The following is a 19,433-nucleotide window of genomic DNA, read 5'->3' as shown; positions in this document are numbered from 1 at the left end:
GAATCATCTTATTCTCTAACCGCCTCTTAATTTACCCCCCAAATTCCCAATGTCAGACCGACCCTTCCCTAAACCCGACTTCGAATGAAACAATAACCCGAGTACCGGACCTGTATTCCCTATGTCGTTTCGGGTTACCTTCACTTCGGATTTCCGGTCTAATGAAAAAAAGTGCAGGGAGGGGAAATCGTGAGCCGTTCTGCACTTGTACATCAGCAATTCCATCTTTCGTCTGCTGATGATATCCTATCCAATTCAGCATATGACCGCAATTCATCCCTCAATCATATGAATACAGGATCGCAATTGATGTTCATCCCCTAAATTTAAGGTACTTTCTACTTGGTGTTCATCACATTCTATACGATTTTTTTTCTTCTAAAATTAGATGATATGTTACAACATTTTGATATGAAACTCTGTTGTATAACATTTGTATTGTATAACACTTGCTGATTTTGGGGTTGAATTGATCAATATGTGTTTAGTTTTTTGCTTGATTAAGTATATGCACTCCAACTGTTTGATGAAACGTCTCAATGAACTTGTGTTGGTAGTCACCAGTCAGTTGCTTGATTAGTTGATTCAGCACCCTTTTCTGTTGTATTGAATGACTACTAAAAAGTATTGGTTAAGACTTTAAGATGCACTAATGAGTAATACATGGTAGTACCTTAAAATTCCAAAACTAAATCATCAACAACTATAGGTTAGTTCCTTGCCTGTTGATGTAATCATCTGGTTAATACCTGAATGTAGTTAGGAAATAAACCAAAGTACCAAATAAACTGTGAACCAATAGTCAACCAACTTCAAATCATTAGTCAACAAACATCAAACCAATAGTCAAGAAACTTCAAACCAATGTGCAGCAATTTTCAATATTCAACCAAACCAAATAACTAATGAAATATAAAATAAAACACAACCAAGTGCTTTTGTTCAATAGTCCTCCGCAACCACCAGTTCCATCTTATCTACAATTTCTACCAAACAAAATACAAGATTCAAGACTGTAAATATAATAACATAAATGAACGACCAAACATCAAGGACGCGGACGCTTCTACGTAGATAAACTTTGTAATCATAAGGCTACTGGGTATGGTGACGGGCCCACCTGTTTGCTCCGTCGCAAACGGCGAAGAAAGGACGAAGAGGACGGGACGGAGGGGGGCGGCGTGGAGGGACGATGACACCGTGGCGGCGCCGGGGTGGAGGACGGGACCATACCCACCAGCCTAATTGTATTAGATTGTAATTGTGTAATTAGGGTTATATGAGGTGAGTGTTTATATAGAACACCATATTACACATCTAGTCCCTATGCTATACTATTTTGTCTAATATACGTTGTTATGAAACAAAACATAAACCCTAAAGCTTTTTGATTAGTTCTGTAGTATATGCTACTCTGCAATATATTAAGTATGCCAGGTACACCAAGTTGTATGTCTGTTTCCATGTTTCAGCTATCCCTTGTGCATTTCCCACAGTCTTTTCATTTTGTTATGCCTTGATATTGGTTTCACTTTTATCTTTGTGATTTCCTTTTGTTTCATAAATTGGATTTTTTTTTTAGTTTAACAGTGCCGCAAAAGAAAATCCTGGATCAGCGTGCTGTGTAAAGTAGATGTGTCATGTGCGTCATAAAGGGCACTCATCATCTTCAAGCTCGTATATCATTTCTTCACAAACTGTTGTTGACACGTAATTCGCTCTTTAGTGCTTAATTCTCTCCATCAACTTCAAGCTCGTATGTCATTTCAGTCAAATTCTACATGCTTTAACGGGTGATTTTATAGTTTACATTACAAGCATGTTCTTAAACCATTTGGCCAAGTAATTGTATTTTTAACAAACAGTGCGTTTAGTGGGCTTTTGGAAGTCCTTGTAATGTTTTAAACATGTTTTTTTAATAAAAAAGTTGTATCAGTTCTCAAATGGTGTTTCTGAATGTGTATGTGTTGTCTGTCTATTCAAAGCTCAAAACCGTATGAATAAGTGAAACTGGGAAAACTCGGCCAAGTTGACCGTTTCTAGATGTCTAAACTGGGTTAGACAACCATGGCCTCTAACCCATTCTTCATGTTTTGTTTATGTTTTGGTTATGCTCTTATAAGTTATAACCGAACAAATTTAGTTTATTAAGTCCATAGACTTTGTATGTATGGTTTGCTGTCGCCCCCTTTAATAAATCTAAGTTTTATATTATATAAAAGGAATAATGGAATTTAATAATCCCAACTTTCACCAGTTGGCCGACAACGGACCCAACTTTAAAAATAGCCACTGGCGGTCCCAACTTTTGACATTTTGTAAAACAATGGACCCTTGTTGGGAGAGGAGGAGAGGGTTGTCCCAACTTCAAACATTGGACCACTGGCGGTCACCACTAACATCCCTTGGACGGTGTTAGCAAGGGTCGAATGTTTTACAAAATGTCAAAAGTTGGGACTGCCGGTGGCTATTTTTGAAGTTGGGTCCGTTACCGGCCAACTGGTGAAAGTTGGGATTATTAAATTCCATTATTCCTATATAAAACAAACTTCATAAATATGACTAAACTTGTAATGAAGTGAAGATTCCAAATGTTTGGATATATTTTTGCAAATAAAGTTATTATGTTTCTTGGAAAGTGATTCATCATGACCCGTTAAGAACAAAGTTCAGTTAAACTGTGCTTGTAAGGATAGAAATTATTCCATTGAGCAATAAGTATGACTTCCTTTGTTGTTATATACATGTGTAGAAACTGAATTTACCGTCCATAACCGATGAAACTGAACCAATATAATCCAATTGTACCAAAAATCAGTGGGTCGGTTTAATGATATTTTTTTGAAAACCGACAATAGTGAGACTATGTGATTAAAACGTACATGAGACGTTCTTTCAATGTACGTATCACTATATTAGCTTCATCCAGAATTCCTGATATTGATTAACTTGAGTAGTATACTTCAATGATAAAAAACTAATTCCGTCAACAAAGACTGAATGGGTTTGATTTGATACATTGAGAGATTTTGAGTAGGACCATAAAATGAATGGCTTATTATAGCCTTATATTTTATTTTTGGGAGTGAGAGTTGGACTCACAGTTTTAGTAGGACCACTGTGGAGAGAAACTTATGAGAAAGGCCCAACCCCAACCCTTAATAGGGGTTAGAATTTTTGTGGTAAAAAATAAAGACATCTTAATTGTTGACTAAAGGTTCCTCTCTGCCGTTGACTTCCAAACTTAATTAACACGACTATGGGAATGCATATATTATATATATTTTCAGTACCACTGTTGAGAAAGCATAAAACCACACTTCATAGATATATAAACAGTATTATATATATCATGTGGCATACTAATACTATTACTCATCTTCTTCTTATAATTCCCTTATTCGTGTTATGATAAGAATTGTGAGGGGCCTAAAGAGTTAATTGTCTATTCAAGAAGGGGCAAGATGCAAAGTGGCTAGTGGGCACATGGTAGTATTAATTAGGAAGGGAATAATCGTGTGAGGGAGTTACGAAATTTGTTACTAAATGAGTGGCTCTTGCATTGTGCAATGAGAGAGGGAATTTCCCTGGAAAGTTAGTGGTCCCATCTATCTTTTTGTATTTCCTTTTACGTAATTCAATCAAAGATCCCTTCCTATTACATCATTGTTCTTACAGTTTTTAGCAATTACTTTGTCAATTTCATCTAATTTGCTTTACAATTCTTCATCATCTTTCCTGTTGAGTTGAATACCCATCATTGGTCCGACCTACCTTTGACCTGCCGCTAGTTTTCCTCATGGAAACTCGCACAAATACGCGTCTCGATACTCAAGATGCTCAGATCAAACAACTTCAAACCGTTACAAATCAGCTCCAATCTGATGTTGCTGAGATCCGTACTTCGTTTAAATCCTTCGAGTTAGAACGCAGTGAATCTAGTGAGTTTCGGAAAGTTGTTCTGTTATGGATGGCTAAGCAGGAGAAGAAGGCGGATTCGTTGGATTCCGGCGACAGTGCCGTCGTCACCGGTTCCGGAACACCACCTGGACCCTCCCACACCTCTGATTCTCCTCTTCCTTGGGCCGTTAAGAAGGTAAAACTTCCTGAATTCTCTGGTTTTGATCCACAAGGTTGGATCCAAAAGGCAAATCTGTATTTCGATTTAAATCGCACTTCGGCTGATGCTCGTTTACAATTGGCTCGATTGAGCATGGTTGGCGTTGCACAACACTGGTTTACCATTATCCTTCAAGTGCATCCAACCATCTCTTGGAATGATTTTCAATCGGAATTGCTTCAACGGTTTAGTGGATTAGAAATCCAGAATCCGTATGAGCATTTGGCTACAATCAAACAGGGAGACTCAATTTATGATTACATTGATGATTTTGAATACCTTCTTTCCTTGGTTCCTCGTTTACCGGAATCACAATCAGTGGGGTATTTCGTGGCTGGATTAAAGGACGACGTGAAGAAATGGGTTCGTCTTCATCGTCCTTGTTCTCGTTTAGATGCGATGTACCTAGCAAAAGATGTAGAACTGATGCTTCGTCCGAACTCAGCACAGGCGGCTTTGGGCCGATTCCGTTATCTATACCCTACTGGGCCTTCTTCGTTTGGGCCGAGAGATGGATCTTCGGGGTTGGGCCGGTCTGAGCCCAGATCTAATATTTCCTCAAGACCAAGTGACAAACCGGGTTCTCTTAAATTAGACTCTCCCCGTTTTGTGGTAAACACGCGATCGCCTTTACCGGCGGCTGACTTAGGTCAATCGTCTCCTCGGGATCGTGGTGTTCGTTCTCTTTCGAGAACAGAGTATGAAGATCGACGGAAGAAGGGTCTCTGTTTCCGTTGTGGTCAGCAATACGGACCGACTCATAAGTGCCCAGAAGGTAAGTTACGTGTCCTGCTGTTGGGAGAGGATGAGGACGATTGTTCCTTGGGAGATCACTGTCTGTTACAGCCAGATCCTTCCCCTACACAAGAGACCGATTCCGATTGTTCGATTGGTACTTGCAACGCCTTAGAATTTGCTGGCACGGTGGCGGCTCAAACTTCTTCGGCTACTATGAAATTAGAAGGCATGTTACTGGGTTTTCCAATTTCTATGTTGGTCGATAGTGGGGCATCTCATAATTTCATTTCTCGTCGATTGGTCTCAGCCATGGGGTTGTCCTCTTCAGATTTCAAAGGTATCAATATTAAACTCGGTGATGGCCATTTTGTTTTCGTTCATGAAAAGTGTGTTGCTCTTCCAATCACTATTGGCCCCTGTTCTTTTTCGGTGAATGCATTAGTGTTCGATACGGGGTCGTTGGATTTTATTCTGGGGTTGGAATGGTTAAGTTCCTTGGGGGAGGTTGTACATGATTGGCAACACTCTTGGATGAGGTTTGAACATCAGGGGGTGTCTGTGCAATTACAGGGGGTTCAACAGGGTCAATCCTCTCTGTCGGCCTTACATCAGTGGTTGTCATTGGACGGGATTGTGATGGGGTCTTCGTTTCCTCCAATTTCTCGAGCTCTTTCCAACCAGGAACAAACCAGTTTGCATTCTTTATTGTAGCAGTTTGACGAAATTTTTCAACCGCCCTCATCTCTTCCTCCGAGCCGGTCTCATGATCATAGTATTCAGTTATCAAGATCGGACCCAATATGTGTTCGTCCCTATCGCTATCCTCACATTCAAAAAATAGAAATCGAACGCCAGGTCCGAGAACTATTACGGATGGGGATGATTCGACCTAGTAAGAGTGCATTTTCCAGCCCCGTTATTTTGGTTCGAAAGAAAGATAACTCATGGCGTATGTGTGTTGATTATCGGGCATTAAACAACGCTACCATTCCACACAAGTATCCTATTCCGGTGATCGACGAATTGATTGATGAATTGCATGGTTCTACTTTTTTTTCTAAACTAGACCTTAAGGCGGGTTACAACCAGATTCGAATGCGGCCCGATAGCATTGAAATGACGGCTTTTCGCACTCATGATGGACACTATGAGTACTTGGTCATGCCTTTCGGTCTTATGAATGCTCCAGCTACCTTTCAATCCGTGATGAACGATATTTTCCGCCCTCTTTTACGACACAAAGTGGTTATTTTCTTCGACGACATCTTGATTCACAGCCCAGATTGGGAGTCTCATTTGGTTGATTTGAAAGAGGTTTTTAGTATTTTATTTTCTCATCATTTCAAAGTTAATCCTGATAAGTGCAGTTTGGGGCAGCGGTCTATTGATTATTTGGGTCACATCATCAATGGTGAAGGGGTTGCAATGGATCCGGCAAAGGTAGCGGCGGTTGTCGATTGGCCGATCCCTACAACATTAAAGGCCCTTCGTGGTTTTTTGGGATTGACGGGGTATTATCGGAAATTTGTCAGGAACTATGGTAGCATTGCTCGACCTTTAACAGATCTTACCAAAAAAGATGCTTTCCAGTGGACTTCGGTGGCTCAGGCAGCCTTCGAGCAGCTCAAACAGGCCCTCTCTTCAGCCCCGGTCTTGTCTTTGCCCGACTTCTCCCTTCCTTTTGTTGTGGAATGCGATGCGTCGGGATGTGGTATCGGGGCTGTTCTTATGCAACACAAGAAGCCTATTGCTTATTTTAGTAAAGCGTTAAGCGACCGTAATTTGTCAAAATCAGCTTATGAGCGGGAGTTAATGGCTTTGGTATTGGCGGTGCAACATTGGCGGCCTTATTTGTTGGGTTCAAAGTTTACTGTGTGTACCGACCAAAAGAGTTTGAAATTCTTATTACAGCAGCGTGTGTCCTCTTATGATCAACAGAATTGGGTAGTGAAACTCTTGGGGTACGATTTCGACATACAATACAAACCCGGTCGGGAGAACCGAGCTGCAGATGTACTTTCCCGTCGTGATGATTCTGGGCAATTGTGTCACACTGTTTCTGCTCCCATTTGGCTGCATGGAGCTGTGCTTATCGAGGAGGCGAAACAAGATTCCGATATTCAGTCTCTTATGACAAAGTTTGAAGCCGCACCGGCAAAGTTTCCGGGGTATTCAGTCAAGAATAATATCCTGTTTTATCAGGACCGTTTGGTTATTTCTCGACACTCGAAATTTATTCCGGCTTTGTTACATGAGTTCCATGTCACGGCGACAGGCGGACATTCGGGGTTTTACAGAACTTATCGTCGGTTGGCAGCTAATGTTTATTGGGTGGGAATGACATCTTCGGTTAAGCAGTTTATACGGGAATGTGATGTCTGTCAGCGGTGCAAAGCGAGTTCGTTGCTGCCAGGGGGTTTGTTACAGCCATTGGCCATTCCCGAAGCTGTTTGGGAAGAGCTTTCAATGGATTTCATCGGGGGTCTGCCACCTTCCAAAGGGTTCACTGTGATTCTGGTAGTTGTTGATCGCCTTTCGAAATATGCCCACTTTATCCTATTAAAACATCCATATACCGCGAAAATAGTGGCTGACGTGTTTGTTAAAGAGGTTATTCGTCACCACGGGATTCCAAAGTCAATTGTAAGTGATCGAGACCCCGTATTTTTAAGCAAGTTTTGGCAAGAGATTTTTCGTTCCATGGGTACTCGTCTTCAAATGAGTTCAGCTTATCATCCGGAATCCGACGGTCAAACGGAAGTTATTAATCGTTGTTTGGAATCCTACTTGAGGTGCTTCGCGGTTGACCAGCCCAAATCTTGGTCAATTTGGCTACCGTGGGCTGAGTATTGGTACAATTCCACCTTTCATGCTTCCACGGGAGTTACTCCTTTCGAGGCAGTTTATGGCCGACGCCCTCCTTCGGTATTTCAGTTTATTCCGGGCGAAATCCGAGTCGAGTCGGTGGCCAAAGATCTTCAGGACCGCGACGAGGCTCTAAAGCAACTTAAGGCCCATTTATCAAATGCTCAAAGTACCATGAAAGTGCAAGCAGATAAGAAGCGAAGAGACGTGCAGTTTTCGGTGGGCGAATGGGTATATGTTAAATTGAAACCTTATCGTCAGTTATCCGTTGCTAGTAGAATTCATCAAAAATTGGCAGCACGGTTCTTTGGGCCATTTCAAATAGTGGAAAAAATCGGGCCGGTGGCGTATAAGTTACTCCTTCCTGCTACTTCCAAAATACACCCGGTTTTTCATGTGTCTCTTTTAAAGAAAGCGGCGTTGGGCCCTATCGAATCGGTTTTACCTCCAGAGTTGGATATTACCGATTCGCCTCATCCCGAACCTCACACTGTTTTGGCTACTCGTGTCATTCGAGATGGGTCAGATTCGGTGGAACAATGGTTGGTGCATTGGAACGGTCAACCGGTGGATGAGGCTTCGTGGGAGGATGCGGAATGGATGAAGTTGCAATTTCCGGAATTCCGTCTTGGGGACAAGACTGTATTTGAAGGGAGGGGCAATGATAAGAATTGTGAGGGGCCTAAAGAGTTAATTGTCTATTCAAGAAGGGGCAAGATGCAAAGTGGCTAGTGGGCACATGGTAGTATTAATTAGGAAGGGAATAATCGTGTGAGGGAGTTACGAAATTTGTTACTAAATGAGTGGCTCTTGCATTGTGCAATGAGAGAGGGAATTTCCCTGGAAAGTTAGTGGTCCCATCTATCTTTTTGTATTTCCTTTTACGTAATTCAATCAAAGATCCCTTCCTATTACATCATTGTTCTTACAGTTTTTAGCAATTACTTTGTCAATTTCATCTAATTTGCTTTACAATTCTTCATCATCTTTCCTGTTGAGTTGAATACCCATCATGTTATCACAAACCACGACTGCTAATGATGTCAACAAATCATTAGAGGCAAAAGCTTTGGTTGCTTGGTGGCCATATGCAAACGCTTCACATCACTGTATCTGGGAAGGAATAACTTGCAATAAAGCAGGAAGTGTCACTGGTATATACTTAGTTGGTCATTACCTTGGGATGGAACTGGTCTTGGAAGCCTCAACCTCTCTTCATTTCCAAACCTTGTTAGCCTTGTTATTCGACGTTGTGATCTTGAAGGAAGCATCCCAGAGCAGATTGGTTTGCTCTCAAATCTCAACTTTCTTTCACTTCGGGAGAATCAACTCACAGGTAACTTACCCATTTCACTCACCAATCTCACCCATCTAAAATACCTTGATTTTTTCAGCAACCAATTCACTGGACAGTTACCTGTCTCTTTCTCCAGTCTCACCGATTTAGAATACCTTGATCTTTCTAATAACCATTTTAGTGGTGACTTACCTCACTCTTTCACCAATCTCATCCATCTGGAAGACCTTGATCTTTCTACAAATAATTTCAGTGGTGAGTTACCTGTTTCCCTCACCAATCTCACCCATTTAACAAATCTCATTCTTTCTAGTAACAATTTCAGTGGTAACTTGCCTGTTTGGCTCACCAAGCTCCCCTATTTAGAATTCCTTTTTCTTTCTTATAACAATTTCAGTGGTGAGTTACCTGTTTCCCTTGCCAATCTCACCCATTTAGAACTCCTTTCTCTCAGTAATAACAAACTCACTGGTCCAATCCCACCATCTTATGGTTCCATGCTCAATCTCACAGTCCTAGACTTGAACACAAATCAACTCAATGCATCCATCCCAAACCAAATTACTCATTTGCAACACCTAGTAATACTGAATCTGGGTGACAACAATTTAGACGGCCCAATTCCCTCAAATTTTAGTAACCTAGGCCAACTGGAATTTTTAAACCTTGGCATGAATTCCATAAATGGTCCCATACCTCCAGATATAGCAAATTTGATTAACTTACAGCAACTCGACCTTAATCATAATAGTCTTGTGGGTCCGATTCACAGAAACCTGTCAAGACTTTCTTACCTTGATTTTTCATCAAATCAGTTGTCTGGTGATTTGTCTTTTCAAAATCCATGTAATCTACGACATCTAGACCTCTCTATGAATCAGATGACTGGACCTATCACAAGTCTTCTTGTTTGCAATCAGTTAGAATACTTAGACCTTCGTAGTAACAATTTTGTAGGAGAAGAAGTTAATAATTTGGAGTTTCCGTATTTGAAATTCTTAAACCAGTATCTAAATAAGAATCTAACTTCAATCAGCCCCGGTCCTTCTTCAATCCAGAATAGAGAAACTGACTTGTCGTGCAATGCTTTAAGTGATCAATCAACCTGCAAAGTACATATGCGAAGACAAAAAGTGGTCCACCATTTGACCATTTTTCTTCCCATCATTGTGGGACTTTGCTCCTTGCTTCTTGTTTACATGTGTTTAAAAAATTACAATGCCAAAGAAAAAAAATTCCAACAAGAAACAAAAAAACATGGAAATGTGTGTTCCATATTGAATTATGACGGAACGATTGCATATGAGGACTTCATCACTGCTACAGAGGATTTTGACCTCAAATATTGCATTGGAACCGGTGGCTATGGCAGTGTTTATGAAGCAAAACTGCCTGATGGTAAAATATTTGCTTTGAAAAAACTCCATTGTTTTGAAGCCAACCAACCAGCATTCAACCAGAGTTTCAAGAATGAAGCCCAAGTGTTGACCAACCTCCGCCACAAAAACATTGTCAAACTCTATGGTTTTTGTTTGCATAACAAATGCAACTTCCTTGTATATGAATACATGGAAAAGGGGAGCCTGTTTTGCGCCTTGAGTGACAATGAATTAGCTGTTCAAGTGGACTGGATGAAGAGGGTGAACATTATCAAAGACGTAGCACATGCTTTGGCATACATGCATCATGATTGCAGCCCTCCTATTGTTCATAGAGACATATCAAGCAACAACATTCTCTTGAACTCAGAACTGGAAGGATTTGTTGCTGACTTTGGAGCAGCCAGATTGCTCGACCCAGATTCCTCCAACCAAACGGTAATTGCGGGAACTTTGGGATACATTGCTCCAGGTATTTGTACTTAATCTCACACTTCTTTTATGTGCATTACTCTATTAGCTGTTAAAATTTGCTCACGGTCCTTTTGTATATATGTTCATGCAGAGCTTGCGCATAACATGATTGTGACTGAAAAATGTGACGTGTATAGCTTTGGGGTGGTGGCACTTGAGACAATTGGAGGGAAGCATCCTGGAGACCTCCTCGCATCCCTGAATTATTTGACTACTCGTGGTACAACTTTGGAAAATATATTAGACAAGCGACTCACTTATCCAACCGATAAATCTATTGAAAAGGAAATTGTGCGTGTTTGTAATTTAGCAGTAGCGTGCATTCTCACAGATCCAAAGTGTCGGCCGACAATGATAGAGGTGTCTCGGGAATTATCATGTTGAAGACATCATATGGGCTATCTCCAAGCTTTTTTCATATTATACTTTTGTCACGGTGCTATAAACTTGAAACTTTTAGAACTGTTTGCAATTTGGATCTTAAAAGTAGTCTAAATAAAGCTACGCACTTGAAACATTCTAGTTTATAATAAGTGCAGTTCACTTCTTTATGTTTAACAATTCAACATTTAACACCCCTCCATTAACTAACACAAAAACCACACCAACATTGCTAACAGGGCGCGCCTGGTAACCGTAATATTATGCGCGGGTTGGATGACAGGTTATATTGTATTCTAGTCAAAATGAATCAGACTAGATTGAATATATTATTCAAACAGCTATTGTCAAAAAAAAACAACTTAAAGCAAATAACCTAAACAGACGTTGGAGTTTTTGTTCTTCTACACTATTGCTCAATCTATTAAGTCTAATATCTATTCTACTGATATTAAAAAATAAAAACATCTTAAGTGTTGACTAAAGTAAAGGTTCCTCTCTGCCATTGACTTGTAAACTTAATTAACACGGCAATAGGAATGCATATATATTTTCAGTACCAGTGGAGAAAGCATGAATAAAACCACACTTCATTGATAAATAAACAAGATAAATATATATGATGTGGCATACTATTACGCATCTTCTCAGTAGTATTATGCTGCTCTTTTTCATGTTGTCACAAACCACCACCGCTGCTAATGATGCCAACAACAAGTCATTAGAGGCAATAATCAATGATGCACTTTGTAGTCATGCTGCTTTGGTTGTTAGCTTATTTGTATAGGACATGTGAATTATGAGACTTGAAATGGGGTACTGGTACATTGCCACATTGGTTGCTCTATATAAGTAGAACATGAATGAAGGATAAAGTTGCCTTCATTAATATTATGAATTGTGTTTTTTGAAGGCAATTGTTCATTTTTGAATTTGATGACTGATAACTTATATGGGCGCAAAACGGTTGTGTTTGTGGATTTGCTATTTCAACTTGAACTGAACACAACACGAATATTTGTGGGTTGACTGTCAGAACACGACCTGTTTTACCAGTTTTTTATCTTATATTATTTAAATATGAATATTTTAAAACGTTTACATCCTAAGAGCATCCACAATAAGGGGGAGAAAAAACGAGATGAGGTGGCAACCCTCTCTCTCCTGCCCAACTTGCCCCTCTCACAACAATACTCTCTCTTCTAAAAATGGGACCATACTCTCTCTCTCTCTCCTCTCTCCTTAATTATCACTCACATACTTGTTTTTTCTTGTTTTTGTGGTAGAACTTTTCTTCCTTCTCTCACTTCCACATCACCTTCTCTTTCCTCCACATCATCCTAAAAACACCAAAAAACATCCTATTATGGATGCTCTAATTATATACAAGAGTCAACAAATATGCAGCAACAACCTTCATTTTGCTACATCAAACAATACAAATGATTAAACCAACTGAGTGCTTCTACCAAAATTTATGATTTTTTTTTTATTTTTTAGATTTTTTTTTATTTTTAGATTTTTTTTTTATTTTTTATGATTTTTTATTTTTTAAAATTTTTTATTTTTTAGAATTTTAGAATTTTTATTTTTTAGAATTTTAGATTTTTTAGATTTTTTATTTTTAGAATTTTTTTGATTTTTTGATTTTTAGATTTTTAGATTTTTATGAATTTTTTTATTTTTTTAGATTTTTTTTATTTCTTAGAATATTTTGGATTTTTTAGAATTTTTAGAGTTTTTTGGTTTTTTAGAATTTTTTTTTTATTTTTATGATTTTTTTATTTTTTAGATTTTTTTATTTTTTAGAATTGGATCAAAATGACAATTGAAAAGATTTAAAATGAAAATCCCAAAAATACCCCTGGTTAAAAATGGGGTTTTTGGATGGAGTTAGGGTATTTGATCAAAATGACAACAAAAGGGAAAGTCAGGAACCCAGAGGCGAAAATAAAACTATTTGGACTAAAATGGGAAATTTTGACAAAACTTAGGGACTAAAATGGCAATTAACTCTTTTATTAATAAATATTCTGAGTACAATACATAAAGAGGAACAGAACTAAAATGAAAGAAATTACAATACAAGAAATGTAAATTAAACTAAGAACATGTTACAAGAAAAATTAAGGAAAAATGTAAAACAAGAGTGACTGGGGCACGTGAAGAGCACGCTTCCCTTAAAACAGATTTCGGGCCACCCAGGTGAATCTGTCTGTTTCCCAGGGTACAACAGCCTAAGCAGATTGTACTGCCGGGATTAGCCTAGCACCTAAAAGTACATGAAACAAGAGTTCTCAGGGATTGTACTGCGGGCGCGTGCGTGTGTCGGGTGCTTCACACCCTCTTGGCAACCACTGGGTGTGAGTTGTCACACAAGAATACATTCGTTTAGAGAATTCTAATTATAAATCCACAAAAGATTTATCTCTCCACCACCAATATGGGACAAGCTCAATTTCCCACATGTTTATGCTTCCAACACACAAACTTAATCCACAAGATCTCTCATTTATCTTAGCTTAATTAATAAATAATCATTATATTAGCTCATAATATAATATTATTTATAAAATTTCCCACAAATCTCACATTTCGTTCATGTGTATTACTCCAATAGTTGTTAGCTCACAGTCCTTTGGTATATATGTTCATGTAGAACTTGCATAAAACATGATTGTGACGGACAAATGTGACGTGTATAGCTTTGTGGTGGTGGCACTTGAGACCATTGGAAGGAAGCATCCCGAAGACCTGTTGTCAACCCTAAACCATTCGAGTTGTCATGATACAACGTTGGAATGTATACTAGACAGGCGACTCCCATATCCAACGGATAGGTCAATTGAAAAGGAAATTATGAGTGTTTGTAAAGTAGCAGTAGCATGCATTGTTACCGATCCTAAGTATCGACCCACAATGAGAAACGTGTCTCAGGAATTATCACGCTAAGCGTATCACTTGGACTATCTTCCAGCTTTATCATATTTAGTTAAGTGCATCAGGAATTATGGCGTTAATTATACCTTTGTTCTTATTTATATATTATACATGCTTTATCTATCTGTCTTATTCCAAAATAAGTGCAATCAATCCACAATCATTAACCTTTGTATCGATACAATTAGCATAGAATGTCTTAGTTTGATTTTGATGTTAGGAAGCTCATCACCAATTTATGAGTTTGGGCATGATTTTGAATTTTAGAACAATATTTGGGTTTGATGGTTTTTTTTTTTTTTTTTTTTTTTTTTTTTTTTTTTTGTTGGATTTAGTGTGTTTTTGGTTGGCGGTGACCAACAGTGGTTGAGTTCTTAAGTATTATTGAGGTTATAAGAAATCAACAGCAGATCAAGAACAACATTGTTAACCACCAATGATCCCATCTTATTACGAATGATTGAGAACAATTTCAATGAAATTGAAAGTGAATTGACCTAATTTTAGGTTTATTCCTACACATATATTCTACCTCTAATTCGTTAACAACCCAACCCAATTGGACACGTTACAAGACCTTTATTATTGACTAGTACACACTTAACTCTTCATACAAGAATAGTCCATTTATGATTAGTATTCACTATGTTAAGAAGCACATTCAAATGAACCAACTAGTTTGAATACACTCGATTATTGCAAAGTTTGGTTGAAACATTCAAATGTGGAAACTATATTTTGAGTAGGGTCATAATGAATTGATAATAATCATTGGTTTGTTTTCTACTTTTGACTTGTTATAGGAGTAGGACAGATAGACGTATTCTTTAGCAGGACCATAATGGATAGCAATTTATGAGAAACATACTGGGTTTGAAAATTCTGGAAAAAAACATAAAGAGAAAGATTGAAAGAAATAGATAATTAATAATCCGGGTGATAAAAATTTAAAATTCAAAAAGAAATAAAAAAGAGAGAAATTTAAATACAAATGCAATATCTAATCTAATTTCATCTAACTTATAATAAAAGACTACAATTAATGTCCCGTGTCATTCTCTTCTTCAACCTCATAATTATTATACATATTGTTTAATATTTAATTAATAACTAATACATGGAAATTTTAACCACTTATGCAAATCAAACAAATCCCACTTACATGATTTGCAATAACTTGATCAAAACTTTAAAAAAAAAAATACTAGAAATATAAACTACCTACGCCTATGTATTAAAATATGATATTTTATTTATTTAATTAACTTTTTTAAGCGTTGAGTATAAATCATGCTTACTTATGTATATGCGCGATTATAAATATGTTACATTATTATCATATAAGTTGCGTAACTATTATTATTACAGGTTATGTGATTATCTATGTGCATAGTTATAAATATGGCTTGCATAATTATCAGTATGGGTTGCGTAATACACATATTCAATTGCGTAATAAGATTATTATAGTATTATACTAGGTTAGAACCTCGTGTATTACACGGGTTGAATAAATGTAATTTTATATATTCAATAATAAAAAATTATATCTTTATAAACCCCGTGTATTGTACGGGTTAAATAAATGTAATTTTATATATCAAATAATAAATGTAATTTTGTATACTAAATACTAAAAACTTCGTATATTTAAAAAATCCGTGTATAATCGGGATGAATAAATCAACCAAATAATAAAAAAAAAATTACATCTTTAAAAACCCTGTATATTACACTTGTTAAAAAGATCTAAAAAAGAGTTATATCTTTACAAACCATGTGTATTACACAGATTAAATAAATGTAATTTTGTATATTAACTACTAAAAACGTCATATCCTTAAAAAAACCCATGTATAGTCGGGTTGAAAAATCTACCAAATAATAAAAAAGCTATATCCTTAAAAAACCTCGTGTGTTATACGTGTTGAATAAATTTAATTTTACAAAGCAAATGATAAAAAGTTATATTTTTAAAAACTTCGTGTATTACACGGGTTATATAAATGTAACTTTGAATTGTAAATAATAAAAAAATTAAAAATACCGCGTTTTATACGAGTTGAATAAATATAATTTTGTATTCCAAATAATATAAAAAAAGTTATATTTTTAATAAATTAGGATAACATTTAATATTAATTTATTATTTATATGTTTAATATAAGATAATTAGGAAAGAGAGGTATTTGATTTAAACAAAACAATTTAGATTTGAGGATAATATTTTATTAAAGCATGATAAGATTTAATATTAATTTATTATTTATTTAGTTAATATAAGATAAGTACAGATTTGAGGATACCTTGAATGACACATGTCCAAAAGTTGGTTTCTTTTATTATAGTAGATAGATTTATTAACTGTATTATACCTTATTATAATATTATAGTTTATATTTACTCAACCCAGTGTGATAAGATTCGTGAATTATAAATGTATAAGATTATAATAGGGTTATTGGATTTAATCACCCCTAACTATTGGCTATTGGCCGCTACCACGCTCAATTATCACTTTGACGCCTATCACCCCCAACTTAACACTCGATGTGTTCTGTCAATACTTCGTTAACTGATCACTAACTTTTGATATTGTTTTTATACTTTTGGGGGTGTCATAGAGATCTTAGGATGGTTTTAGGGATCTTTGGACACCCTAAAAGTATAGTAACAAGCTCAAAAGTTAGTGATCAGTTAACAACATGGTGACAGAACAAAGTAAGTGTTAAGTTGGGGGTGGCGGGCGTCAAAGTGATAGTTGGGGGTGACAGCGGCAAATAGCCAATAATTAGGGGTGATAAAATCTAATATAAAATCTAATAACCCATTATAATATTATTATATTCTTTAACTGTGTGGTAAAGATTATATAAAAGTTTATGATTCATATTTTTCAATATTCAACACTTATAATAAATGGGTTTATAACGCCTATAAATTAAAATAATAGCAATCTATTTTTTTTTTAATTTAACCTACAAACAAGTTATTGCATAAATTTTTTTTTTTTTTTTTTTTTTTTTTTTTTTTTTTTTTCCTCAAATCTGTTTTAATTTTTCATTCATACTTGCCAAGTTACATCAAAACAAAAGGTAGACGGGCAACAAGCTGCGCCGCCACCCCTTTCTGAATTGCAAACCCTAATCTGCCAAAGACAAAATCCCGTCCCCCTGGTGCCGAGCAATTGTTGCGGATGACCTGTTGGACCCTGGTCAGGAATTGGATAGCTTCTGGCGCTAGGGAGCCAAATGTGTCAAAGGCAAAAGGGACAAAAACATGCTGGTTCTCTGCACAAGCTTTAGCGTGCTTGTCAACTTTCTTCGATTCTGCTTTTCTTGCTGCTTGTCCAGCTACAAACCCGTTTTCCCTTAAACCAACCAGAGGGGAAACCCCCGTGAGGTCAACACAAGCATGTTTCCCCCTAGCCCACCCAAAGACGAGCAGATCTGCTGGTCGCAGAGTAGATCTCCCTTCCATAGGGTCCGTAAGGAAATTCACAGGAGCCTCTTTCTTAGATGAAATCCCAGCTCTTCTCAGGATGTCCCACAAAACATCTCGCACCCAGTCATGCCGATATTTGAACCCAGGGAGCTCTTTACAATGCACTGCGTGCTCTCCGTATTTATCCATACAAGCTTTACGACATATTGGGCACGTTTCATCTTCTGGATACATAGGGATCATCAGCCGGTATTTAAGGATTGCTCTGTATTCTACTGCTGACATACATTGTCCCAGCCCCTCAATTGGGATAACAGTCAGAAAATCCTGAGCATGGGGACCCTTCAGACACTCCCACACCGCCCTCTGGCGAGATGACAAATCAAAATTTTCTCCCAGTCTTTGAGCGATTTTGCTAAATAGAGCATTCGCCAAAGTTGTTTGTGGTTTCGAGGGGGCGGTGTCCTTTTTAGAGAAACCGCCGATATCAAAGTCTGGGAGATGGACATTTAATCGTTCAAGCGCCTGCAGATAGTCCCCGTCGAGCCCGACAACCCCACTGTTCCGAAGGATATGATCCTGTAGTTCCCAAGACTGAGCTCTGGACGCCACAAAAGCATAAACCCCAACATCTCGAGCTGAGAGCAGGCCCAAACCACCTAGACGCATTGGCAGTGATGCCAAACGCCATTGGAGGTCCCCAAAGAATGGGCCACCACCCACGACTATGTCTTCTATAGCCTCTCGGAGGCCATCATCGAACCGGAATGATGCATCCTCCATCAAATAAGGTTGACAAGTTCGCAGCCCGAAAAGTAACTTAGCAACCCCCATGCAAGATCTTAGCAGAAGGAGTTCACATTGAGGGTCCCTAAGGCATGGCAAGAGTTTCATGAGTTCAACCGCCCCCGTCGCCCGCCGCCCTGCCAACTCGCCAACAAAGCTAGGGTCACGGCTAACAGCTCCACCCAGTAGCTTAACCCCCCTCTCTGGTCTGCCAATCCCTTTCGGGAAAAGCCCGTCCCGAAGTTTCTGCCCATCACATGTCGGCCAATAAACCTCTGTTTTCTTAATGTTGAGGTAAAGTCCTAGAGATGACCCTTCCTCGTTAATAATATCTAATGCCCTAGCAACCTCTGTCGCATTGCCGATAATCGTCCCATCATCCAAGTACCAAGCATGAAACGGAAGGTTACATCGGTCCTGCACCCTGAGAATGAGTGGGTGTAAGGCAAGGGAAAAGAGAAGGGGCCCCAAGGGATCCCCTTGTTGCACTCCAGTAGTAGCCCCAATACACTCATTACCAACATACAACCGAGCAGGCTGGGCGTAAAGGAATTGAACCCATCGATAGATTGACGGACAATGTTGATGAACCTCTTTCAGGAAGGTTGTGCGGTCAACCGTGTTGAACGCATTGGAGAAGTCCACAGTAAGCAAGGCTAAGGAACCATCTGCATGAAAGGAGTTGAGAAACCTGTTCGCACTGTGAAGCACCGCCTCTGCACCGTTTGACATCCCCACCCCAAACTGAAAGTCTCCTAAGTACTGCGCCATGCTTTTCCCGACCTTCTTCATTGCCACCTTGGAAACCAACCTTCGCCATATACCCCCCACAGCAATAGGTCGAATTCCTTTATCAGGTTTCAGTAATTTGTGGCATAAAACTATGGCTTAATTTGTGGCATAAAACTATGGCTTAATCGTACGTTTGTACGTATGTATGTATATTGTGGGTTGGGAAACACCAGTTGCTTATAACCACTAGTAAATATACCTGCATCATTTCCGCAGA

General features: G+C 38.2%; 1 protein-coding gene, 1 long non-coding RNA gene and 1 pseudogene across 2 annotated transcripts; 2 read left to right on the top strand and 1 right to left on the bottom strand.

The window, feature by feature from the left end:
- LOC110929871 lies at positions 1-2,038 on the top strand. The gene is made up of 2 exons (XR_002587470.2): positions 1-331; positions 1,583-2,038. It is a non-coding gene; the product is annotated as an uncharacterized LOC110929871 (long non-coding RNA).
- Positions 2,039-8,634: 6,596 nt separating this feature from the next.
- Positions 8,635-11,400, top strand: LOC118490605 (annotated as a pseudogene).
- A 1,107-nt stretch (positions 11,401-12,507) lies between these two features.
- On the bottom strand, positions 12,508-19,195 carry LOC110932164. Its single transcript, XM_022175522.1, has 2 exons — positions 17,396-19,195; positions 12,508-12,594 (listed from the first exon to the last, which is right to left on the bottom strand). The coding sequence occupies exons 1-2, from the start codon at positions 19,193-19,195 to the stop codon at positions 12,508-12,510; spliced, it is 1,887 nt and encodes a 628-aa protein (XP_022031214.1).
- Positions 19,196-19,433: the final 238 nt, after the last annotated feature.

This window comes from Helianthus annuus, chromosome 3, assembly GCF_002127325.2.
Source record: "Helianthus annuus cultivar XRQ/B chromosome 3, HanXRQr2.0-SUNRISE, whole genome shotgun sequence".
Classification (NCBI taxonomy): domain Eukaryota; kingdom Viridiplantae; phylum Streptophyta; class Magnoliopsida; order Asterales; family Asteraceae; genus Helianthus; species Helianthus annuus.
Note: the sequence above shows the minus strand (reverse complement) of the source record. Positions and strands in the feature narration are given on the sequence as shown.